Source organism: Aspergillus melleus (genome assembly GCF_016097325.1).
Source record: "Aspergillus melleus strain CBS 546.65 chromosome Unknown contig2, whole genome shotgun sequence".
In the NCBI taxonomy this organism is placed as follows: domain Eukaryota; kingdom Fungi; phylum Ascomycota; class Eurotiomycetes; order Eurotiales; family Aspergillaceae; genus Aspergillus; species Aspergillus melleus.
The window spans coordinates 1,421,279-1,445,161 of NW_025763371.1; the positions used below are offsets into that span (position 1 = coordinate 1,421,279).

General features: G+C 52.6%; 11 protein-coding genes across 12 annotated transcripts; 6 read left to right on the top strand and 5 right to left on the bottom strand.

The window, feature by feature from the left end:
• Window positions 1–1,781: 1,781 nt before the first annotated feature.
• Window positions 1,782–4,046, top strand: LDX57_003329 (uncharacterized protein; the record flags this gene model as incomplete). The annotated part of the gene is made up of 2 exons (XM_046084974.1): window positions 1,782–2,178; window positions 2,242–4,046. 2 exons carry the CDS (start codon window positions 1,782–1,784, stop codon window positions 4,044–4,046), a joined length of 2,202 nt encoding a protein of 733 aa, XP_045940937.1.
• Window positions 4,047–4,608: 562 nt separating this feature from the next.
• On the bottom strand, window positions 4,609–6,015 carry LDX57_003330 (fungal specific transcription factor domain-containing protein; the record flags this gene model as incomplete). Its single annotated transcript, XM_046084975.1, has 1 exon — window positions 4,609–6,015. The coding sequence occupies one exon, from the start codon at window positions 6,013–6,015 to the stop codon at window positions 4,609–4,611; it is 1,407 nt and encodes a 468-aa protein (XP_045940938.1).
• A 49-nt stretch (window positions 6,016–6,064) lies between these two features.
• Window positions 6,065–6,523, bottom strand: LDX57_003331 (uncharacterized protein; the record flags this gene model as incomplete). The annotated part of the gene is made up of 1 exon (XM_046084976.1): window positions 6,065–6,523. The coding sequence occupies one exon, from the start codon at window positions 6,521–6,523 to the stop codon at window positions 6,065–6,067; it is 459 nt and encodes a 152-aa protein (XP_045940939.1).
• Window positions 6,524–7,410: 887 nt separating this feature from the next.
• Window positions 7,411–9,271, bottom strand: LDX57_003332 (putative MFS transporter; the record flags this gene model as incomplete). The annotated part of the gene is made up of 3 exons (XM_046084977.1): window positions 7,411–8,077; window positions 8,130–8,385; window positions 8,443–9,271. 3 exons carry the CDS (start codon window positions 9,269–9,271, stop codon window positions 7,411–7,413), a joined length of 1,752 nt encoding a protein of 583 aa, XP_045940940.1.
• Window positions 9,272–10,099: 828 nt separating this feature from the next.
• On the bottom strand, window positions 10,100–11,281 carry LDX57_003333 (uncharacterized protein; the record flags this gene model as incomplete). The annotated part of the gene is made up of 1 exon (XM_046084978.1): window positions 10,100–11,281. One exon carries the CDS (start codon window positions 11,279–11,281, stop codon window positions 10,100–10,102), a length of 1,182 nt encoding a protein of 393 aa, XP_045940941.1.
• A 486-nt stretch (window positions 11,282–11,767) lies between these two features.
• Window positions 11,768–14,396, top strand: LDX57_003334 (uncharacterized protein). Its single transcript, XM_046084979.1, has 2 exons — window positions 11,768–12,082; window positions 12,137–14,396. The coding sequence occupies exons 1-2, from the start codon at window positions 12,046–12,048 to the stop codon at window positions 13,150–13,152; spliced, it is 1,053 nt and encodes a 350-aa protein (XP_045940942.1). The 5' UTR covers window positions 11,768–12,045; the 3' UTR covers window positions 13,153–14,396.
• On the bottom strand, window positions 13,396–13,932 carry LDX57_003335 (putative tubulin-specific chaperone Rbl2; the record flags this gene model as incomplete). The annotated part of the gene is made up of 3 exons (XM_046084980.1): window positions 13,396–13,497; window positions 13,578–13,664; window positions 13,765–13,932. The coding sequence occupies 3 exons, from the start codon at window positions 13,930–13,932 to the stop codon at window positions 13,396–13,398; spliced, it is 357 nt and encodes a 118-aa protein (XP_045940943.1).
• Window positions 14,397–15,566: 1,170 nt separating the features above from the next.
• On the top strand, window positions 15,567–17,578 carry LDX57_003336. 2 transcript variants are annotated; one of them, XM_046084981.1, is made up of 7 exons: window positions 15,567–15,587; window positions 15,641–15,740; window positions 15,814–16,135; window positions 16,189–16,234; window positions 16,287–16,804; window positions 16,854–17,084; window positions 17,159–17,578. In XM_046084981.1, the coding sequence occupies exons 1-7, from the start codon at window positions 15,583–15,585 to the stop codon at window positions 17,341–17,343; spliced, it is 1,407 nt and encodes a 468-aa protein (XP_045940944.1). In that variant the 5' UTR covers window positions 15,567–15,582; the 3' UTR covers window positions 17,344–17,578. The 2 variants fall into 2 exon arrangements, with proteins under 2 accessions (XP_045940944.1, XP_045940945.1); XM_046084982.1 differs by having other exon boundaries at window positions 16,287–17,084.
• Window positions 17,579–17,884: 306 nt separating this feature from the next.
• On the top strand, window positions 17,885–19,106 carry LDX57_003337 (uncharacterized protein; the record flags this gene model as incomplete). The annotated part of the gene is made up of 3 exons (XM_046084983.1): window positions 17,885–17,942; window positions 18,003–18,079; window positions 18,141–19,106. The coding sequence occupies 3 exons, from the start codon at window positions 17,885–17,887 to the stop codon at window positions 19,104–19,106; spliced, it is 1,101 nt and encodes a 366-aa protein (XP_045940946.1).
• Window positions 19,107–21,053: 1,947 nt separating this feature from the next.
• LDX57_003338 (uncharacterized protein) lies at window positions 21,054–22,171 on the top strand (the record flags this gene model as incomplete). The annotated part of the gene is made up of 3 exons (XM_046084984.1): window positions 21,054–21,113; window positions 21,181–21,442; window positions 21,573–22,171. 3 exons carry the CDS (start codon window positions 21,054–21,056, stop codon window positions 22,169–22,171), a joined length of 921 nt encoding a protein of 306 aa, XP_045940947.1.
• Window positions 22,172–22,441: 270 nt separating this feature from the next.
• Window positions 22,442–23,414, top strand: RPL44 (60S ribosomal protein eL42; the record flags this gene model as incomplete). The annotated part of the gene is made up of 4 exons (XM_046084985.1): window positions 22,442–22,444; window positions 22,969–23,061; window positions 23,126–23,310; window positions 23,375–23,414. The coding sequence occupies 4 exons, from the start codon at window positions 22,442–22,444 to the stop codon at window positions 23,412–23,414; spliced, it is 321 nt and encodes a 106-aa protein (XP_045940948.1).
• Between the last annotated feature and the right edge of the window lie 469 nt (window positions 23,415–23,883).

Below are 23,883 nucleotides of genomic sequence, written 5' to 3' on the forward strand. Positions count from 1 at the left end.
TCCTCCGTTCCTTGAACCTTCCCCCGGAGTTTCACCCAATTCATGCACTGCATGGATCACAGGAAAGCTTGGTCGCGGCCTGAATTGCTGATCGTTGCCCTGGGGAGCTGTCCTACGGAGCACATAGGAAGGAAGGGCGTACGAGTACTTTCTACTCAACCTAGGCAGCCATGATGATTGTGATTATGATTCATTCCCCCCCTGTCCCTCGTATCTTTTCTCCTTTCACAGTATGTGCATCCGCAGGAGAATACCGTATCCGGCGAATTCCTCACGCGGGCAACATGTACATACTGTGACTCTGTGTACGGTGTACAGTCCAGCACCCCTGCAGGACGAGGTAGATTCGGAACTGGAGGAGGTCCAAGCCCTTCCAAGGCCTAGTCGATCAATCTGCAATCGGTCCCTGACACCGAGTTCCTTCCGACCTGTGCTGGATAACACTGCGTATTCAGAGTCATAACCAAGACCAACCTCCCCAGCAGAAAATGCGTTGGGAATGAGAACGAAAAAAAAAAGCGAGTCACACCAAAAGCCCATCAAAGTCTAAACCACTGTCAGACTTGAGTTCTGACTGATCCGAAGGAATGAAAAGCCACTTGATCGTAGGAGGTAAGTAGCTCTCCCCGGATTTTCCCTTTCTTTCCCACACTCAGGGGTGAGCCGTTTAACCCTTCAAACCTCAAGGGGGATAGTTCCCATCGAGCGACATTAATGGGATAGGTTATGGGGACCTTGAGCCACCCCCGGATTTTAAATTTTGCAATGGAATAATTGGACCGCGCAGGGCTGGCAGGGCTGGGATGTGGACTGTTCGGAGTACTGTACGCCGCATCGCGAAAGTCTCCACATCCATGTGACGTGCAGGATGGTTGGTTCGTCTTATGGAGTCCAGAACGTCTCGACTATCTTATTTATTGGGTATATGTCTGTATGATTTTCCTGTTTTCGATTCCCTTAATGATCCTACTCTGTAGATATGTCAGAGTTTTTCAGATTGTGGTCCTCAACGGCTGCGTTTTGTCTGCGGGCTGAGCTCATTAGTCCCTTCACGGCGTTCTCATCGCGGCTGGCTCGCTCTTTATCTTGGATGGCTGGACCAGTGGACCGAAATAGAGCAAGGCAGTATTCATTCAGTCGAATATCTTCAAACTTGAGCCAGAATAGATTGGAATATGATATGCGCTAGTCCATTCCGGGTAATCTGCTGTTTCGAGGATGCCTGACCTCTCAGGCGTCGAGTCGACGTTCTGACGTCACACGTCGATCATCAAGATGGCCCAGAGCCAGGGAAGAAGAGGGTAGACTCAATCAATTGTTTCGGGGTCAATTAGTTATCACAGCTAACTTAGTAGTTACTGTTCATCTGGTGATCTGAAGTCGTGAGATGGATCGGTCCATTGACTCAATTGAATGCATTGATCCTGGAGCTTGAAACGTACTCCGTAGATACCATCGCCCTGTAGATCGGGTGATGCTGGTAGCATCAACTCTGATCAGACAATCGTTCTATTATTATCATTCTGTAGATAAGATCACCTGATGTAAAAGCGGCGGGGGTGACGCAAGAGTGAAGGACGATGCCAACGAAGAGGCTCAAAGCAGTTAGCCGCCCTCCATGACATGCCATTCCAACGGCCTCCGCTTTCCCTGTCCCTCTCCTCCTTCATGACCGTGGTTCTCTCCTTTCCCTTCGGACAACCCATCCACCATCGGGCATCACACCCTCCAGAAACCAGTCCAGCCAGATAGCCACGTCAACGGTCGGCCCATCGCCCACCATGCCGCACGGGGAGACCGAGCCGCTCCTCCCTCGCTACGAGGAGGACACGACCCTCCAGCGCCGCCTGCATCAGAAACTACACTCCTATCAGATGCTCCGCGCCCTTTCGGAGGGCTACATGCCGTCGACCGACCAAGTCATCGCCAACCTGCGCACCCTATTGGCCTCCGACATTCTCAACCCGCGGTCTCAGGAGATCGGCTCCGTCGGTCGCCAATTGATTCGGGATTGCCGTCTCTGGATCCAGGTATTCATCGAGCTCCTGCGGGACAAGAACGGCTCCGACCAGCTGCAGGAGTTTCTGTGGCATCTGGCCCGATCGCGCGCCTCCCTAGACCCGAGTCATATCTCGCAACATGCGGCGCAGGTGAAGGCGAGGGCGGACACCAAGGCCGGTATATGCTTCCCGACGGGTGGGGATATTCTGTGATTGTGACCCCCGGCTGACAAGGATGCAGCGTATGATAGTCTTCGAACCATTGGACAGCTCCTGCTGACCAATGCCGATTTCCGGCTTTTCGTCGATGATCTGACCACCGTCGGTCGACAAATTTTCTCGGACACGGCGTTCTCGTTGTCCAATGCCTCGCAGCAGGTGGGCGAGCAGCTGAAACCGTCGGAGAATGATGTCCAGGCTGTGCAGGAAGCAGGCGCAGACGAGGGTCGTGCGCCGACCAAGGAGGACTTGCGCCACGAGGCGGAAGAAGTCGTCGATGCCACCGGCCGTGGGGTGGTGCGGACCGGCAGGGACGCCGTTGATAGCGCCAAACAGCATCTCGGCGAACGGGAGAAAGACACGCTGTTCTATCGGCTGAAACAGGCCGTCTTGACGCTGCGAAAAAGACCAGACTATACGGATTCCGTCGCCGCGCTAGGGCCGCTGGTGAATCGGTATGCCGCGATCTATGCCAATGCGGCCGCCGATGTGGTCACCACCGCCGAGGAGGAGGTGGACATCAACGCGGATCTCAAGGAGGCGATGGAGAAGTTCTGGGTGTTGCTTCGGTCGTTTGGCGACGCTGAGGAGTGGAAGGTGCTGGAGCAGGACTTCTCCCAAGTGCTGCAGCATGCGAACAAAGATCCCGAGTTCGAGAAGTTGATGTCGGAAATTGGGTACTCTATCCAGGAGATGCTGACGAACCCTGAATTTTTCGACAGTGCTTCAGAGAAGATCAGCGAGCTGGAAGGCAAGTCTAAGCAAGTGGGCGCGGGGTCTAGTTTGCGCCAGGATGTGGATGCCTTCCTGGTGCAGGCCAAACGGACGCTGCGAACAGTCCCGGAGGATACCTCGGTGTCTAAGCTGGTGGATGTCACCAGCAAAATCTACAAGGACGCATGGACCGGCTATCAGGACCAGAAAAGCCGATTGCCGGTGGATATTCTCGAGGTACTCTTCCCTATCGTCCTCCGCCACCTCCAGTACATCCCAATCCCACGGCTGGAGATCTCAGCGCCGGAACTTGATCTTCTGCTGGAGAACTTGATCCTGGAGCCGGGCCACGGGGTCCAATACTCTTCTTTCCTTCCCTATCGCATGCATGTCACCACGCGCAACGACATCGACATCCTGAAGCGACACTCGAAACGGACCGAGACCGACCTCAAGACCACCTTCACCGCCACCGTCATGGGCCTCAACATCAGCGCCGCGGAATTCGGATACTGGCTGCGCACGCACACCGGCCCGTTCTGCCTCTTCAAAGACGAAGGCATCGCCAGCTTCTTCCTCGACCGCCGAGGCGTCGACATCTCGCTAGACATCGAAGTCGGCCGCGAACGGCTCGAGCAGATCTTCACCCTGCGCGGCGTGCGCGTCGTCATCCACAAGCTGAACTACACGGTCCACCGCAGCCGATGGCGCTTCCTTCTCTGGCTGACCAAGCCTTTCCTCAAGCACATGTTCCGACGGGTTCTGGAAAAGAAAATCGCCGAACAGATCGTCCAGGCTGCATTTACCCTGAACCGCGAGCTGGTCTTCGCCCGGGAACGCCTGCGCGCCGCTCAGATCGCCAATCCCCGCGACCTGGCCAGTCTGGTGCGGGCCATCCTCGCTCGCTTGAAGCCCGTGTCGGACGTGGAAACCCGCATCGCTCTGGACGCGCCGGGCCACGGCGTCTTCAAGGGCGTCTATACCCCGGGGAGTCTGGCGAAGGTGTGGCACGAGGAAGCGCTCCGGGCCCAGGAGGCGATTGAAGACGGGGACGAAACTCAACGACTAGGACGGACATGGCGGAATGATATCTTTGATGTTCCGAGACGGTGATCTGGGACGGAAGTGTCCTTTTGGGCTGTGTTCTCTATTGACATGATTCTGATTTTGGTTAGTTTGATCTGATCTGATTTGATATGATACGACGATATGAAAACTGTATCTTTTGTCTCTCTTGTTTTGTTTTTAATCTTATTTCTGTGCTTGGACTGGACTGGACTGGACTGGACTGGATGTTAAATACTTAATTATTGAATGTTACATGCTATGCTATGTTACCTATGATATGCTTCTTGCCATCTTATTCCATCAACTTATCGCTAGAGCATCGGGTTAACGGGATCAGACCGAAGGAATCATTCTATTTAGTAACTGACTATAACTATAAGTCTATTCTGGGGTAGGTTTTACAAACATTCACAAATACTCAGAGAGAGAGAGAGAGAGAGGTTGTATGTATATACAAGTTCCAATTTCATTAAATGTCACACCATCTAACTCCACCCCTTTATACACTACCCCATATCTACCATCTCCAACTAACCCCATCCTCCACTCTACTCTATCTACAATAACCCCCCCAGCCCCTCACCCAAAATAGGAATTATGGCTATGATCACGGCTCAAAAGGTCCCGGGGCCCCCACATTCCAGAAATCCAAATTCCCGGATAAACTCTCCAGGGTCTCAAAGTCCGGCATCCAGAACGGGCTGTCTTCTTCGAGGTCGATCCATGGGGCGAGTTGGAAGGCCATGCGCATGCCGTGGTTTTGCGTGTCTGTGGGATTTCCTGGGTTTGCTGGTTTCCCTGGGTTGGGGTTGGCGTTAAGGTGTTGTTGATGTTGGTCTATGGTTGCTGCGATTCCGGAGTTGGGGTTGGGGTATGGATTGGGATTTAGGTTGGAAGAAGACGGGGCTGGGGCAAGGCCTGTAGAGTGAGAGGTGGAGGTGGATGTCGAGGTTTGGTTCAAGTTCGGGTACGGATGTTGGAATAGTCCCGGCGTAGGAGACGAAGAGAGGTATGGGTTCGTGGAAAGACCCCCCGAGTGCTGAGCCGTCATCAACTCCGCCATCCCGATCTTCCGACTCGGATCGTTGACTTCCAACTTCTCCATGGCGGCGTTGACCAGCAGCTCAAACGCATCGCGGTACTTCTTGACCCAGACGGCGCGCTCGCTCATTACGAAGAGCACCGTCGAGCATGCGCGGATGTCGTTGCTCATTTGCACGGACCAGACGTCGTGGGCGTGCGTCCACAGCGCGTACAGCAGTGTGATGCCGGCCATGAAGACTGTCTGCACGGCGAGGAAGGAATGTCCGTATTCGAGCGTCTGGTGGAGTCGCTTGTGCGTTTTGCAGATGTTGCCGGCGGCGCGCAGGCAGACGTGATAGTATGGGTCTGTGAGGGGGAGGGAGGGGAGGAAGGGCTGGATGAGGAGGCGGAGCGCGCGGTTGTAGTGGAGCATGGGATAGTCGAGGTCGGGGCCGTGGAAGCGCAGAAGGGCGGATTCTTTCCACTGTTCGAGCTCCAGGAAGAGGGAGTCCATCTTGGAGCGGAGGGAGTGGAGTGGCCGGTCAGCGCGGTAGATCTTGTGTTGGATTTTGGAGTCGATGCGGCGCAGTTGGATGAGGTAGATGGCGAAGGTGAGGGTGGTGTTACGGTTGGGCGGTGCCGGCGAGGTGCTGCTGCTGGTAGACAAAAGGGCTGGGTCGCGCACGTCGTCGTCAACATCTAAAGGTAGGGGCAGATCGATGTGTCGGTCTGCGATGCTGAACGGACGGCCGAGCGACATGGACACGACCCGCTCGAGGTAGTAGACCGTCCAAAACAGCCGACGTCTCATCTGCGCGGTGATCGGGTCGAGGTTGGTCTCGTTGGCCTTTCGGTGCAGTCCGAGATCGATGGCCGTGCGCATCGCCAGTCCAACCATGTACCAAACCCCCTGGCTGGAGGCGGATCGCAGATGATATACCACCAGGAGGGTCATGGCTTCGATGTTTTCGATGGATCGGGCTTCGCACATCGTGGGGACTTGCTGCAGGGCAGTCATGTAAAATCGCTACGAATATAGATTAGCACTGCCCTCTCCCTTTGCATAGGAAACATACCTCTGGTGGAACATAAGTGTACTTCTCACTCAGATCCAAAGTCGTCGCCCCAATTGCATACACCAGATACAATTTGAAAAGCCCGAATCTCTCCGCCTGCGAAAGCTCCTCGCGTTTCGTCTTAGAAAGCCGAAACCGATCCTCGTGCAGCCTCCACAACTCACGCCGATCCAGAAACGTATACCGCACATGCAACCGCCTCAAATATGCCTGCAGGATACGAGCTCCCATCTCATCATTCGGCGGCTCCGTACTCTTCGCAATCAAATCCTCCATTCTCAGCGACCGCGACTGACCCCCTACACCCCGCGGCCCGTTCGCCGAAGCGCCTCCTCCCCCTGACACACCCCCCGAAAAATTCAACGGATTCTGCTGTCCCCGCGACGGCGTCAGAACCTGATTCCACACCGTCGCCTGCACCATCTCGCCCAGATTCGCCGCCAACGACAACCCCGAGCTCGAGCCCACATACGCCGGCGCCTCGTAGGAGTTCAGCGCCAGAAACCCGACCAGCTCGCCGACGGCATTGTGGTCGATGCCCGTGGCGGGACTGAGGCCCGGCTGCGCGCTCTCTGCATTCCGGGCCGGGAAAAGCGGCGGTGTCTCCGCGGGCGCTACATTGGTCGCAGTGCCATTCGCCCCGAGTTGCTTGGAAATTAACTGGGATTCGAGATCCTTGATCCGCTGTTCCAGCGCATGCGTGTACCTGTCCTATACTCAGCCTGCAAATCGAACAACAGAGACGATGAAGCAACCCACTCGTTCTGCTGCGCAGTGTCCTGTCTCACCGAGTCCTTATCGCACACGGCGCCCGCCTTATGGCAGTTCGAGCAGACAGGATAGTCATTATCGCACTGGCAATTCTCAGCAATTGCTATTTAGTCTTAGAGCCGGGTGAGGGCTCATACTTTCTGCTTTCTCGTTTTGCAGCGCGTGCAGGCGGTTCGGCCGCGCTTTCGGGGATTATGGTCTCGGGAGGGCGAGGCGCTGGTTCGGGGCGTTGATTCAGGGATGTCCATTGCATTGGAGATTTCTGGGGTCCATCATTTCGATGGATTGATGGGAAGAGAGTTTTATGAGGTATTGCGAGAGAGATGGATTGGGATGGGATAGGATGGAATGGGATGGAGATGGAAGATGGAGGGAGATTGGTGGATGCGCCAAGACGCATCGGGCCGGCTTATCGATAAGGGTATCGCGTGTCACGGACGCTATCATTTACTAGATTTGGAGGTGTATGTAGAATGTTCGAGATAATATGCTAAATAGTATTGCTTTTTATATGTGATTTTCGAAGTGACGTCTAGAGTCTAAGTTGTTGCAGTCCGGTCAGCGGCGGTCAGACCCAATTGAACGCGTCCCCCTCCGGGCGAAGCATGCTTCTCCGGATCCAACCCTGGCCTCTGAGGGCGTGCAGGCCCTTGATCACCTGTTTCAGGATCAGACGGCCGCAGTTCCTGTCCCTCGACACGATTCTCAGGCACCTGCGCCCCCTCTCGATCCTTCTTCTCTTCCTCTTCCTCCCCAGGCTCTTTCGGCCTCTCCAACCCCCGATCCCGAATCAGTAGACAAGCGATAAAACACACCCCGATAAGCGGCACCTGCAGAATAAACACGCTCCGCGACGCCTTCGCATAAGCATTCAAGATCTGCGACCAGTCTGCATCCGAGACGCCCTCTCGCGCCGGCAACGAGTACGTCGAATGAGCCAGATGCTCGAACCCACTCGGCAGGTTCGACTTGAGCGTCGCCTGCAACAGGGCCGCGGAGACGGCGAGTCCACAGGCACCGCCGAGGCAGCGGAAGAAGTTGCGGTCGGAGATGACGACGGCGCGTTGCGATTTGGTGCAGTGCGCTTGGAAGGCCACGAGGGTTGGTTGGAAGACGCCGCCGACGCCAATGCCGACGATGGCGACGATGACGGCGATGACGCCTGGGTTGGTGGTCGGGTCGAAGAGGAGGATGAGGCCGGCGCCGCTGGATTGGTGGTTAGGGTTGACGGAGTCTGATGTATTGACTAGGTACTTACAGGGTCCAAAATCCGAATCCACCCCAGATGACCTCGCCGTAGCGCTTGCGTCGGGAGATATACTGGCCGGACAGAATGGATACGAGCGACTGGCAGATGACAAGGGGGCATGTCAATGCGGCAGATATGACAGGCGACCACTGGCGGGCATTCTGGTAGTAAAGCGGCAAATAGTAGAGGTAGGATTGATACACCGCGCCGAGCAGGAAACTTTGCAGGAAAAGAGCGCAGATGACTTTATTCTTGAAAAACACCACTGCCTAAACGTAAGCCAACCGTACAGTGCCAGAAATAGGTACAGGGAATAACATACCAGGAAGCATGGGCAGTATCGCCACTTTCCATTCGATGAAAATAAATGCAATTAAAGAGCAGCCGCCGATCACCAGCATACTAATCACCATTGGCGAGTTCCATTCAAAATAGGACCCGCCGCCAGAGATGGGAATCAGCAAGAAGATGATACCGACCGAGGACGCGATGATGCCGAAGAAGTCAATCCGGCGCAGGTTCTCCCGAAGGCCGTCTTTGCGCGTATTATTCGGGATTAGAAAGTAGCCCACAACGATCGAGCAGGCCGACAGCGGCGAGATCAGCCAGAAGAACCCTCGCCACGTCGACTTCATGATGAACGCGGCCGCGATGAACGGGCCGATTACATTCCCCAGTCCCAGCGACGCACCCAGAATACCTTGGTACTTGCCTCGTTCTCGCAGCGACACCACGTCCGACACAATGATCATGGTGAGCGACGTCACGCCGCCGCCTGCTACACCGGCCAGGCCTCGAAAGACGTAGAACATGGCCGCGTTCTGGGACAGACCGCACAGTAGGTCGGCGATGCAGAGCAGCGCCAGCGCGAACAGGTACACAATCTTGCGGCCGAAGATGTCTGACAGACGGCCGTATAGCACCGTGAACATGGTGTTGGCGATGAGCGAGGAGGTGCCCGCCCAGGAGATCGTGTTCTGGGCATCAAGATCCTTGGCGATCGTGGGAAGCGTGACGCTGATGCCATTTTGATCCACGAACGTGATGAGCAGGGAGCAGGCGAGACCCGCGAAGACAACCAGCAGCTGACCCTTGGGAAGGATGTTTGTCTGGTCATGCAATGCCTTCTCTGCAGCTTGCTGCCGGTTCATCCTATGAACCAGGTCGATATCCGCCTTGGTGATGTGAACATAGGAAGATTCGAGATAACTACAGGCGAGTACCTGTCAAGACGAACCGAATGCTAAATTCAGTGTAGCAGCCCTAATCGATACCCAATCTCTTCAAGTCACAGAAAAAATAATTGCAAAACCATCTAGATAAGACAATTGCCGCATGCCTCTCAGTTGCCAGGCACATCCTGCAGGGAGGAACAGCAGGTTTTTCTCCCAGTGATGTCTTTCTTACAAAGATATCGGCGCAGGTGCCGACGGACTCTGGTTCGGGGGGTCCGATGAATTAGCAAGAGTCATGTAAGTATGGAGAACTCAGTAGTCACTTGCTAAGGTCATTGGTGGCAAACAGCCCTCAACTGTGCGTCGGATTAATTCCGAGCACGCGGTCACGTGTAGCAGCGGCATCTTCACCGGGCGGAACGTCAGCGGTCGGCGATCGACATCGGAGGTCCGACATTGAGGAATGAATTCTTTGACTGCGGAATACACCGTAGGGAGCCCCTTATAAGCCATTATATCTAAGTTAACTGGATGGTTAGACAGGGGAATCTTATCTGACAGCTGTAACCACTATGATCCCATTGGTTACTAGGGCCTACAATCCTACGCCAGGAGGCGTCGGCACCAAAGCCACTTCGGAGAATAAATAAGATGTGGTTCTAGAACTCAGGTCATCCTAACATGTATGTAGCTGCGGCTGAATAAAAAGAAAAGAAAGGAAAAGAAAATAAAAACTTCTTTCACATCGACCCCCAACATCTAGTCAGCCAGTCAGAAACCGTCTAATGGAAATATCTACGTGAACTAGCTGTGTGCAGACGGCATAGGGACTTCCAGACTCCCGGGGGCCCATGGGGATGATTGTACTCCTCGCGCTCCGCCCGTCGTGTCGACTCCGAACCCGTGCGTATCGTCAACACGTTCATGTCCCGCATTACCCGGAACGGTTTCTCTAGGTGGCCCGGCTACGTCTGCTGCGCCGGCCGTGTTTGATACGGCGTGCTGAGGCAGATAGTTCCCGCCGGTGACGTTGCCGTGATTAGGGAAGAAGCTCTGGTTTAGAGCGCCGCACGTGGTGCAGGTGAATTCGATTTTGAAGTTAGTCAGGACTAGTTGCGCCGCGGCCGGGTGGCCGCCGCTGGAGTATCGTCGCTGAGGCTTGGGGTGTGCGGTTTGCGGGGTGGATGGTTGATTGGAGGTCGGCACTCCAAAGGCAGACTGATGAGAGGTGGCTGTCGGGTGGTGATGAACGGAGAAGCCGGGAGACGGTTGCCCCTGCGAGTGGAGGCCCGACGGGTGCTGAACCGAATGGTGCTGGTGTTGGATATGGGGATGATGCGGTTGCAATGTCTCTCCAGGAAGCTGCGAAGCTTGAAGATCCGGGTTACTCGGCTCCATGAGGCTGTTCTGGATACTGTCCGGGAGCCATCTCTGTCCGGAAAGACCGCTGTACGTCGAACCCTCGGCCTGCTCTTCGGACGCGGCTTGAAGGTCCGGCTGGTCATCGCCGCTGGAGTCGAGGGTGTTGGCCCTCTCTTCCTGGGTCTGTGACTGCTGCTGTTCTAGTCGGATGAGAGCCCGCTGGGCTTGTCTCGTGGAGATCTCGTATCCATGATAGCGCTTGACGGCGTCGACGACCTCCTGGGCCTTGATGTTGTTCCTCATGTCGAACAGCTTGGGGATCTCGGTTAGGAGAAATCGAACGTGCGAGACCTCCGAGCGAACTGGTGTTTTAGGGGTAGAGGTCGCATTGCGCCGACAGCTATGACTGTCTTGAAGGCTGCTGATATAGGTTGCGTTCTTGTTCGCCCGGCACACGACGCGGAAGAAGCAATTGGCTGACGATCGACACCCTATTACCACGCTCTTCTTATTGCTCCGCGTCACTCGGAGCTCCCAGTGCTGTCGGACAGATATACTTCGTACCAAAGCCTTGAACTCCTCCAAGGAGCCGAACCGCTGGCCCACATGGAGGCCCGAGTACATTTCCGCCATAACAGAAAGGGGGGAAGACGCCACGGAACAGGACAAGCGAGCGAGTCGATCGTGGGCGTAGATGCCATCAGTAAGTCATAATTAAACTAACTAGTTGGTAGGGGTTGGGCAAGTTGCGTCGAGGGTGGGTGTAGAAGAACGACGTGGCGTCATGCACACGATGACTCCCTACCCCTAGAGCTGAGTTCAAATGGAACGCCGCCCAAGCATACAGGGTGGAAAGGAGCAATTGGCATCGCTGGTTTAGTGCAACGACCGACAGCAAGGACGCCTTGGTAACCAAAAAGAAAACAAGTCAGGGAGAGAGAAAGAGAGAAAGGGAAAGCGATTGAGCTCCGAGAGGTAAACACCAGAAGGACTGTGCGTATTGATTGGAACGGTAGTAAGAGCCGGGCGACCACGGACAATTGAGAAAGATCCAACCCCCTATCACAGAAAGAAGTAAATAAGAAAATTAAAATGAAAGATTAAAAAAAAGAAATTCGGACTGAGAAAGGCTGCGGAGAGAAGGGGAGGGAGATCACGTTCTCCAAGACCTGGTTCCGCCTAGCGCCAAATTGCTCCCCAGACCGCTCGCATCGGCCTTTTTCGAAAGCCACCCTTTCCCTCCTCGGCGACCGAAGCAAAGCACCGACTGATGGGCTCTTGTTCTCCCTTGATCCCTCGGAGTTTATAATTGTGCATTTGAGAAATAATCATACTAATAATAAAAAAAAAATTAATCAACCCTGGCTGCCTGGTTTCCCCAAGCAAAGATGGCGTCTTATGGCTTACTCGATCAACCAGAGGAAGGTCAGGCTGGAATTTTCCCTCCACTCTTCGTCTCACCTCACTAACCCCTTCCAGATACCCTCCACAAGTCGCGTCTTCTAAACGTCGAAGAGAAACCCTTTAAACGTGTCTCCAAGCGTCTTCTCAATCCCGAATCGCTCGTGGTCTCCAATGCGACACTCCCTCCCACCCCGCCTCCCGAAGGAACCGACGACGATGCCAGCAGCGCGGCCGCAACGACCGAGGCAGAGAAGCAGAAACGGCTGGACGAATGGCGCCATTTCCGCGAGGACGTCACGTTGGATTTCGCCGCCTTCGAAGGAAGCATTGCCCGCATCCAGTTCCTGCTCACGAGCAACGAGAAGGAACGTGAACGCTACGCCGCCGAGAAACTGCGCATCCTCGCCACCATGCAATCCGTGCGGGAGAACACGGCAGACTTGCGTGTCCAGCTAGAAGAAGCACAGCGTCTGCTGGCTTTGCGCAAAAGCTACGACGAGCTGGCCGAGCGAATCACGAGCAACCGGCTCTTGAAGCCGCGGGAGGATCAGCAGGCGAATCTGCAGAAGCTGCAGGCGGAGATCACCGACTTGGAGAAGGAGAGTAAGGACTACGCTACGACGTGGGCGGAGCGAAGGGAGCAGTTTGGCCGCATCGTCGACGAGGGCATGCAGCTGCGACGACTGATTCGCGACGAGAAAGAGGAAGTGGAGCGCAGGGAGGGCATGCAGGAAGACGAGGATGGGGATGACGCGGACGTGCCGTCAAAGGGCAAGTCCAGTGGTGCTAACACTCCGCGGCCAGACGGCGATAGCGTCACGCCCTCTCAACAGGGCCAGGATGACACCGCTCGCTCACCTGCCGCGGGTCTTCAAGCCGAGAAATATTCCGCCACAACGGGCGCGGCGTCGCCGTTGCGGCAAGTTACGACTGCGGATGACGAGAAGAAACAGTCCCCCGACAAAGAAGATGCTACCATGGTGGATGAAGGCGAAGTCACCGCCGACGAAGATGCCGATCGAGCGGATGAATTGGAAGAGGGGGAAGAGGTCCCGGATGACCGTAACGCTGACCGAATGGACATGACGTAAAGGGGCCATGGGGTGCACTAACCAAAATCAATCCATAGAGCAAGGAGTTAGGCTAAGCGGCGTTGACTATGTGAGCGAGGGCATCTTTGAGTTTGCTCTTTTATTTTCTTATTACTTGGTTTCTAGGAGAAACGGAATTATCTATTTGACTATGGTCTCAAAGCAACAGATTACATTTTCATGAATCGAAATACTCATTGTACTCAACTATCAGCTCCTTTTCACACATTCTCAAGCTCAAACTCAAGCAATCTCCCGCTCCGCAGTTCTAGCCTTAGCAATAGCCTCCTTCCCAGCATTGATAAGCTCGACATTGCTCTCCGCACCCTTCTGGCCCTCCTCGGTCTAATGAAGCATAAATCGTTAGCCCAATCTCCGGCAAACATCCCCACCCACCCAGCCTTTCTTTTCCTTATGCGACTCACCAGCAGAGACTCCAACTTGGCTATCGAATCATCGATCTTCTGCTTCAGCGTAGGCAGAACCTTCTTGGTCTCCTCGAGCGCGAGACGCTGTTTAGTAAAGCCCCGATTAGCCATGCCCATGTCCATGTTCTCCAACCATGAAGGGCGGCGGGCGCGTTGCAATCAGAGTTGCCCAACAGACACATACCTCTTGTCGCAGCGTGTATTCCTGGTTCTCGTCGCCGGTGTTCTCTTGGGTCTCTAGGCGCTGGATGCGGTTGGTTTGCTCTTTCAGCTCGTTGTGGTAGGACGCTTCTTCCTTGACCAGGCGCAGGACGGACTGCGTGGTGATCTCTAGCTGAGAACGGGGTGCCATGGTGATCTTGTGTGAGAGAGACGATCAGTATAGGGAAATGAGGTCAAAGGTAGAGGAGGGATGAGATGAGGAAAGGATGATGTCATGTTTATATAGGGGATATTTTCGTCCACAAATAAAGAATAGAAGGCAAAGACACAGCACAGGAAGGTCTTTAAAACATGACACCTTTGATGGCATTGTAAATCCATTGAAGCGAGACACGGGGAGCCTATGCGGCAACTACAGCCCCTCCAGGTGACATATGAAGGTGGTGGGGATTTGTAGAGATCGGTGCTTTCAATACATACCAAAGGATGGCTCTGCTCGGTCTGGTAGAGAGTTTAATGTGTGATTCAGATGAGTGCGCAAATGTTGGAATTGACTGAGGTGTTTGACAACTAGCAGAATCAAAGAGTTGAAAGCTCCCCGCGGCCCCTCCACTATCGATTAGACATGATGCTGCTATCCAAAAAGGGACATTTTGCACCGTTTGCTTTAGTGGGTCAGCTACACGTGATAATCATCCAGGTGCCCAATCAGCGGTCAAATTCAAGACTATACAATGGAATCAACTGGATTGGAAGCTTGTAAAAAAGATTCACAATCTGGATGCAGGTAAACATGATTGAAATAAATCCTTTTGAATAGCCTCACTCATGTTATGAGCCCATCGTCTGGCATACATCGGCCATGACAATCGATGCGCCAATTTATGCAGTACAAGGGAGCTGGCCCAGATACGAGGATCACAAATCCAATGAGCTAAAGGAGGTCTGATAGACTAGGCGATGCGGTCTCACATCCCAGCGCCCAGTAGCAGTTGGAATAATCAGTTCACAGCGACCCTTCTTTGGAAAGTCTTGGAGCGAGATAATGTATCATCTCTCTCGTGATCTTATTTATCTCTTTGGTCTTCCTTATCCCTTTTTGACCTATGAAGTGCTGCGAAGTACTTACACTTCTAAGTCCCCTTATAAGGAAATGTTTCGGTCTCACTTAGGTACCAGGTGACTTATACGAGACGCACCTGGCTCGGAAGTAAGACCTAAAACAAGAGAGAGCAAAAAGAAAGAAAAATATCACACAACGTGAAAACTACTCAAGAAACAAAGCTCCAGACACCATAGTCCAAGAACCAATCGGAGCCAACCATGATCTTCACGTTCCGATATCCAAAATGATGGCATGTTCTACTCATCGGGTAATTCGGTCTCCTTTACGGAGTACTTTTACATTTTATACTTTCTTCAGCCTCGCCGTAGCATAGCCTCCCATTTGCGTTTGCCTACGGAGGACAGGAACGAGGCATTTTGCCTAGCCACAGCCTCTTCCATCCAAGGCTCCCCGTCGGGCGTAGGAGCATTGCCCCGTCCGTCGTTTGCAGAGGCGTTCGTTCCTCTGGATGGTAAGGTATGTTTGATCTTTTCTCTTTACGGGAGGGTATCATGACTCTGCTTTTTCATTTATTACGTCTTGTTTGGGTAAGCGCTTTTGCCCGGCGATGGATGCCGACATTGTGACGCCTACAGTATCCCATGACATGGGGTTTGACTTTTTCGATGAGTTCGTAGGTATAAATGGGCGCTTTTGCTCCGTGATGGCTCGTACTTTCCGTCAACCATCTATCATATATTCTAGTACTTGGCCTATTTATCACTAGAAGCCAAAATGCGGTATGTTGCTGAGATGGCAGTATTGAGATGTTCGTGGCTGACATTTGATTCAGGTATGCGATCGCTCGACCAAGCGAGTATCTCGTGCTCACGGGAGCCGGGATCGATGATATTCGCATCGCCAAAAAAGCCATCGTGATGCCATGGCAGCGGGTATGTCTGCACTTCCACTTTGCCTTTAATCAGATAGGAGTTATGGTTCTGGCTGACGCTTCTCTTCTCATAGTGCGCAAGGTTCTCGGTAGCGCCTTTCGATTTCTCGCTTAACCTTCAAGCGATGACCGTCGAAAAACTCCAGTTTGCCCTACCAGCAGTATTCACCATTGGGCCCGAAAATGACCACGAGGCTCTGAGGAAGTATGCGCTGCTTCTGTCCGGGAGCACGGAGGAGCACAATATGGCCAGGAGGGAGAATATTAATTCCCAGGAGAGAAAAGACCACGTGCAGGACATCGTCAAGGGAATCATTGAAGGCGAGACTCGTGTTATTGTCTCCAGCATGACGATGGAGGAGATCTTCAAGGAGAGACTGGTTTTCAAGAACAATGGTCTGTGCTGATTTGAGTACTTTCCAAGTCTTTGCTAATATTTCGCCGGGCAGTCATTGATAATGTCCAGAAGGAGCTGAAACAGTTCGGCTTGAAGATGTAAGTGATTACCCGTCGCAGCTGTCATAGATCTGTGCTGATAGAGTGCCAGTTACAACGCCAACGTCAAGGAGCTCCAAGATACGCCCGGCAGCGAATACTTTGCGTTTCTGAGCCGAAAAGCCCATGAAGGAGCCCTCAACCAGGCCAAGATCGACGTTGCCGAGGCACGGATGAGGGGTGAGATAGGAGAGGCCGAAAAGAAAGGAAGAACGAAGCAAGAGATCTCCAAGATCGACGCAGACACTGCCGTTCTGGAAACCAAACGAAAAGCCGAAAAGGCCAAGGCAGATTCGGAGCTCAAGAATCGTCAGACAGAACTGGACACAAGTGTCAAGCTTGCTCAGATCGTAGCACAGCGCGAGACGGAGGCGAGAGATGCAGAGTTGAAGAAAAAGGTCGAGAGCACGCGTGCCGAAACCGAGCTCGAGCGTCTTAGAGCTGATCAAGTGACGAAAAGCAAAGTTGAACGTGAATCTGCTCAGGAAAAAGCAGATGCTTCATTTTACACGGAGCAGAAGGCAGCCGATGCGCGCTTGTACAGGCAGAAGATAGAAGCAGATGCGGCCTGTATGATTCATTTCCCAAATACAACCAAGCTAGCTGACCCTTGCTCTAGTTTATCGCCAAAAGCAGGATGCCGACGCAGCCTTCTACCAGCAGAAACGTGAGGCTGAAGGAATCATGGAGATGTCCAAAGCTTACGGGTCTCTTGTCAACGTCCTTGGGGGACCTCAGGCCTTCTTGCAATACCGCATGCTGGAAACGGGCACGTATGAGAAGCTGGCCAAAGCAAATGGCGCTGCTATTAATGGCCTTCAACCCAAAATCACCACTTGGACTACGGGAGGTTAGCACTCCAATGCATGCACATAAACTCGACCCTGCATTTCATCGTTAGTCATCACTAATCCTTCATTTTAGGCAAGACAGACGAGCCCGGCGAAGGGTTGGGATCTATCCAAAACATTATGCAGAGCCTTCCGCCTCTGCTCAGTACCATCCATGATCAGACTGGGATTAGCCCTCCATCATGGTTAGCCCAAATGCCGCCCAAGGGCCATGTCAACGGGTCACAACGCCAAAGCAGTCAAGGGGCGCTCTCATGAGCACTCAGTCGGCTCCACAGTTGGCTCGAATCAAGCGAACTGATTGACTCGAGTCCTATGGATGGCAGTGTGCGATGCGCTCGTGGCTATTTTCGTTCCTTTCTTTTTTTTTCTCATTAATTTCAGTGTTGTTGCTTTCCGGCGTGGCGGTTATTGGCGAACTATTGATGATTATTTGCTTCGAAAAATAGACGGAGTGACCCTCTCTATCATGATGAGAAATAGTAGTAAGTAGCAGTCCGTACTGTGTATGGAGTACTCCGTAGTTCATCCGTCGATTAGGCACCGTCCAGCGGGAAGATCCACCAGCCAATTTAACAGTAAAATCAGGTGATTGGCGTCATCCGCCTCCCTCTATTCATTCTTCTCCATTCATCATTGACCACATTGTGTATTTAAACCCGATGAACCCGTCTCAACGCTGGAGGCCATATCACATGCCGCTATTAAGTCTGAATTCACTTGCGACTATATCCCCAATATGCTGCTTTGAATCATCCATGTCACCGTTGTTGTTGGGTTTGTGTTCTGAATCTCGACAATGCCGGCGCCGTCCCTCCGACAGCTCTGCACGGCGACTGCTATCAGAAACGTGAAGTGTCAGTACACCCCCAACTCCTTCCCTCGATGCCTACCACTGACTTTAATATTCACTTCAGATCTAAGCGATATAGGCAACATCCCTTATGTTCTTGCCCGCCCTTTTCTTGTAAAGATTGAAAGTCCTGAACGATTGGTTTGTCGCCTCTCCGCACCCTTGTTTAGTATCGCTCGCTAACCACCTTCCCTTAACATAGAGATTAATAGAATCGCAATCCCCCCATATCCTCGATGACGACGGCGAACTATGGTACGAGTTTATCAAACGTGATATACCGAAATGGGACCAATACGAACTCCCCAAGTCGTCGTCCGAGTGTTCCTACGATCTATACTGCGACCTCCGAGAGCAGGTACAAAGAGCTGTGGATGAGGATGCCCGCAACTTGAAGATGGCCCTCGACGGGATCAGCTCGGAGCGAGCCAAGCACAGCGCCAAATTGGTGGAGCGGCGGCATCGCGAAAAACCAACGGCCAGGCAGCGCTACGCTTCGCATGACCGGAAAATGGGTGGCATTGGTCCTGTCTTCACGGGGACATCTATCAGCCCCTTTGCGCGGCCCCCGCGACCAGAGGGCAAGAAGAAAAATAGCATATTCACCGCAACGAAGCGGAATAGTGTGCTCGCCGTCCCTACGAAACAACTCAATAATCGGGCTTCACAGGTCAGGCAAGCGCCACGCTCGTTGATCGAGGAGCATAGGCCAGTAGCGGGCCCGCCTGCTACTCGTCGAAAGGCACCTGCGACTCCAGCCTTGAGAGCGCCGGGTCGATCGGGGCTTCATAGCACACCCGCCGCCAGCCTCGCTGTACCTCCGGCCTTGCAAGAAAAGGAGGCAAGGCTACGAGCAATAGCCTCGGGGCAACGGTCAACCTCGCATACCCCAGGACCTGCTACGCCTAGAGCGGAAACAGAAGCGTCTTCTACAAGAACCCGCCCTGCCCTACCAAATACGTCGAGACCTCCACCCTCGATTGACTCTGAACATTTGTCGGGGGCGACGAGTTCTCCGACCAAGTCAGTGGTGTCCAGTCCCCTTGGTGCAGCTAGAGCTGCACCTAGCCAGCCCAACACTCCTCCAGAACAAACTCCACGCCCTGCGCCCCTTCGGAAAAGACCGCCTCCTAGTGTCTTCGTTCAACCAAAACGAAGGAAGCTATGACGGCATTGTCTTCTTATTTGTTTGTTTCTTGATCATTACTATCATTATTATCATTAACTTTAGGGAATAGTTATCCTCATACATATGGTCTGTGTTCAATAGAACGAGGTTTCTTGTCAATGTAAATCAAAATTGACCGTGAGGTTTATGGTCGGGGTTTTTTATCAATAGATGTTTACGTGTGAACGGGAATACTTATCTTCTCATTGTGTTATCAACTGTCGGGCACACTATGAGAAATGGGTCTTTCACTCTTGTTACATTGGAGTATTCGTCTCTCAAAATAGATTACCCCCTATTGACTACTCTACACCTTAAATTCATTCATAACTTCTTCCAAATGAATTGTCGTTACTGCATTGGTATAGCACAACTAATAGTGTTAATAACTTCAAGAGAGACTTATGCAACATAAAGCATGCCTAGGTAGAGGATATGGGTAGGAGAGAGTAAAGAGTAATGAAAAGAAAGGAAATCAAATAGTCAGGAAACCAGCCCGAAAAGTTCAAGGGGTAAGGCCATTTCCTTGCACGCACGCGCACACACGCAGCTCATCGGGTATAACTACTGCGCGAGACGAAAGAGCTCTCTCTCTCTCTATAGCTGCATCGCATCCACCACTACCTTTTCTCAAAAGAGACGAGACGAGTTGAGTTAATTTCTCCGTTTTCCAAACCTCATTTTCCTGGTCATTGACTACCTAACATCCGACACCCTTTTGTTTCGGTTCTATTGCTTGCGATTGGTATCGCCGTCGAGGAATCGAGTCAAGGGTCGTAGGTAGGTCGGTTTGTTGGTTGGTTGGTAGGAGGTAAATTACAGATCGGAGCCACCGCGAAGAGCAAGGACGAGATGTAGCGTCGCGCCACCTTCCAGGTTATATTCTGAAGCGGTTTTGTCGTCGGCCCTGGTTATCGGTGTTAGCGGAGATCGAATAAGACCCGGTCAAGTGTCTTCGGGTTGGTAGGAAAGGGCCCCCGCATGAGCTCGCCGAGAAGGATCACATCACGTCAAGTCATGTCACGTACATTTGCTTTCCGCCGAAGATCAGGCGCTGCTGGACCGGAGGAATACCCTCTTTCTCTTCGACACGCTCCTTTATCCGGGACACCTAGAGTTGGAGATCATTTAGTACGTTGGGTTTTCAGGTCGTCGAGAGTCGGGTTGGGCGCTGCGATCGTCTCGTCCAGCCTTGCGTTGCGTCCGGAGTTCCCAGCACGTCGACGGTTCCGATACGCAGTGTAGCCTCCGTCGAGCCACGAGACAGGTGGAGGTAGGATGTGTAGGTAGGTGTGTAGGTACCTTGTAATCAGGCTCGATGTCCAACTCGATCTCCTTGCCGGTGAGGGTGCGAACTCTGCGTCATTGGAAGATACCAGTCAGTCACAGTTGCTTTTTCAAGCGGGGTATGCAAGGGGTATGTGAAAGGAGGCAAAATTTACTTGATCAACATCTTGAGCAGGAGTCACTGAGACGGAGAGAATGTTGAATGGATAGGTAGTCGAGTAGTATGAGAATAGTAGAGGGAGCAGAAAGGCAGTTAAACTGGGAACGGACGGGGATGGTCAGTGACGGAAAGCTTCGCCGTAGCGGGGTTGAACTTGGTGGGGCGCTTCAATCATTCACTTGCTTTGCTGTGCTTTAATGACCCTGCTGTACGGCTTGATTCTCTCAAGAATTCTATAATTTAGGGAAAGATATGATTTCTGGATGAGGACTGAGAGCGTTGAGACAGTTTTATACACTTTCCTGCTTCATCTTTTGTCGTTGCCTTCGATATTCCATGTTGCCCGTAACCGGCTCCAAGCGCCTTCTATTTATATATCACGGATGGCCCCGTCTTATGTTCTCATTCGCATCAGGGATTCAATCTAGCCATTGCATCTATTCAATTCCCTGAACATTCCGCTACATCATAGACATAGCAACTACAATTACAATTTCAACATGACAGCCCCAACAGCCAACCCATTTGACCAACTCATTCTAGAATGCCAAAATGACCCGGTACTTTACCCCTGAACGTCTCATAACTCAGATAGACACCCCCCAATTAAACAGCAAACCACTCCAGAATGAAATCCAAAGCCGATACGAAACCCACCGCCGGACTAGAAACGAACGGTTCAAGACCACCCTCCTGAGCCGAGACTTCAACGGATGGCAGACCGACGAGATTCTACGAAAGTTGCACGCGCAGGAGACGGAAGCAGCTGGTTCGGACAGCGAAAACTTCGTTGATCCCCGACACAATCTCAATATCTCGGCTTTGCCGCCACAGCATATTCGCGACTTGGTGGCAGAGATTCAGGGGGATATCCGCGATATTGCGCCGTGTTAGTTTTCTTCCTTCCCTTTTCCCTGTCTTTCTTTGAGCGGGGCGCTTCATGCAGCGGCTAGGTAGTGCGTCGGATTTGGTGTGGGCAATTCTACGAGGGGCTGGGCTAGATACTGATCCTTAACTAGCGATGTGGTTTGCCCCGGCAGACCATTTGCACATGACGACGCTGGAGATAGCCCCCGGACGAACCGAGGAGGAGATTGAGAGCCTGGTGACTCGAATCCAGGCGACCGGCGCGCTTCCAGAGCTGGCGGACTACGCTTTTCATCATCGGACGCGGTTGATCAACCCGATTGTCAGCTACGATGCGTCCGCAATGGCCTTGAGTTTTGTCACGGCCGCGGATAACGAGTATACCTATCACCACCTGCGACGGGATCTCTGTAACAGTGTGGCGGCGACAGGCATATCTCCGGCCTCGAGGTATGTAGTTCCCTCGGCGCATATCACCATTGCGAGATTTATCACACAGGAGGGGTTTCTAAGGGAGGGATCGGGGACGGATGCGGAACGAGGTGTTGATGGAGAGCGTGTGGCGGAATTGGTGGAGAGGATCGAGCAGATCAACGAGAAATTGCGGGAGAGATATTGGTCGCGCGAGAAGGATGGACATGCTCCGGCGGAGGGGGACTGGGTCGTTGGACAGGAGATAGGGTTGGTGTTCAAGAAGGGGATGTCGTGGTATGGGGGAGGAGAGAAGGTGTTTGAGGGGAAGGGGTTTTGATATGAGAAGAATGTCTGATAACCAGAAGACCGCTAGACACTAAGATAGACCTAGACTTGCAACTCCGTTGACGTATTCGATGACTAGCGAGCCCTGTGATGCCTGGGGCACTAACGGGCAGTCTTGGCGCGACACACCAGATCGGGTTAGCGCCCACCGAAATAGGGTCTAAGCGAACGAAATCCCACAACCCACGGCCAACCGACTTGCTCTTCCCCGACAAGAGACATCCATCGACCAGCACCTTCCGATCCGGCCAAGTCAGTCAAAATGGTAAGATATTGATCCTCGTTGTCATTTATGCTTGCAGCTTTTTTTCTACTGGAATTCCGGACTTTGGAGAAAAATGTGGTCGAACAATCGGGGATGCGATGGGGGGGGCCGAGAGATAATTGTTCGGGCAAACGACCAGCATGATGAGAGGGATATCGAAAATACCGATGCAATCGAACGATCAGCCACGAATCCGCTTTCAATTTGAAAGAAAAGAAAGCGATGAATCGACGACGCTGGGCGTTTGGTTTAAAGAGCAACATCTCGATACGACATACCAACGACCTAAGGAAAGTGCGATCGCATATTAAGATTTTTCTTTCAAACACCCGAACGCCATCGTCATCGAGAATCTTGATCTGCATTCAGCGACTTCACCTTGCAACGAACTACCCCGACACTGAACTTTACCAGTCGACATTTTTCTCCGATGGACGGGACTCGAAGACCAGGGGAAAAAGGCTGCAAGCATATGGACGAATGCTTTCAAAAGCAGACACTGATCAGTGATTTCTTGCAACCAGGTCAACGTTCCGAAAACCCGCCGGACGTACTGCAAGTCCAAGGACTGCCACAAGCACCAGCAGCACAAGGTTACCCAGTACAAGGCTGGAAAGGTGAATGCGCCCGACCCCGATGTTTGGTCCCGCGACATATAACTCATGGTGTGAATTTCTATAGGCCTCGCTGTCCGCCCAGGGTAAGCGTCGTTACGACCGGAAGCAGAGCGGTTACGGTGGTCAGACCAAGCCCGTCTTCCACAAGAAGGCCAAGACCACCAAGAAGATCGTCTTGCGTCTGGAGTGCACTGCCTGCAAGGCCAAGAAGCAGCTCTCTCTGAAGCGTTGCAAGCACTTCGAGCTTGGGTACGTTTCCCCCCAAAGATCACTTTATTAGAAGTTGCCGATGCTAATGATCGTGATTCCACAGTGGCGACAAGAAGACCAAGGGTGCTGCTCTTGTTTTCTAAATTAGCGTTTTTCTTGTTCGGCTCTGGGTTTCCTGTTGCACAGGCAGCTGCTCCGGCGGAGGGCATACGACTTCGGCAATGGATAAATGAAATAGGATTTCATACTCAAGAAAAAAAATACCAAAGAAAGCATATGGCTCCTAGTTTATGAGTCTCTTCACGAATTGAATTCCCGGATTGAACGAGTAAGCTCTGTGTCATGGCTGTCTTATCTAGCCTGTAGCTGGTGTATGTTCTTATCGGACTGGTCAAAGTGGTTTATGCTTGACTGGCAGTGTCAAGGGTTACTTGACTTGTCTCCCCACACTATTCCCTTCAGGTGCTAGTAGTACATCCTGGAGCCAAGGCTTCTAGCAGTATTAGATCCCAGCAGTATTGGCCGATTAATCAGCCTTGTGTGTCTGCTAAAGCTCTTTGACTATTTAATGACCTTGTCAATTCACGTGAGTTTGTACGGTACCTTCTTGCC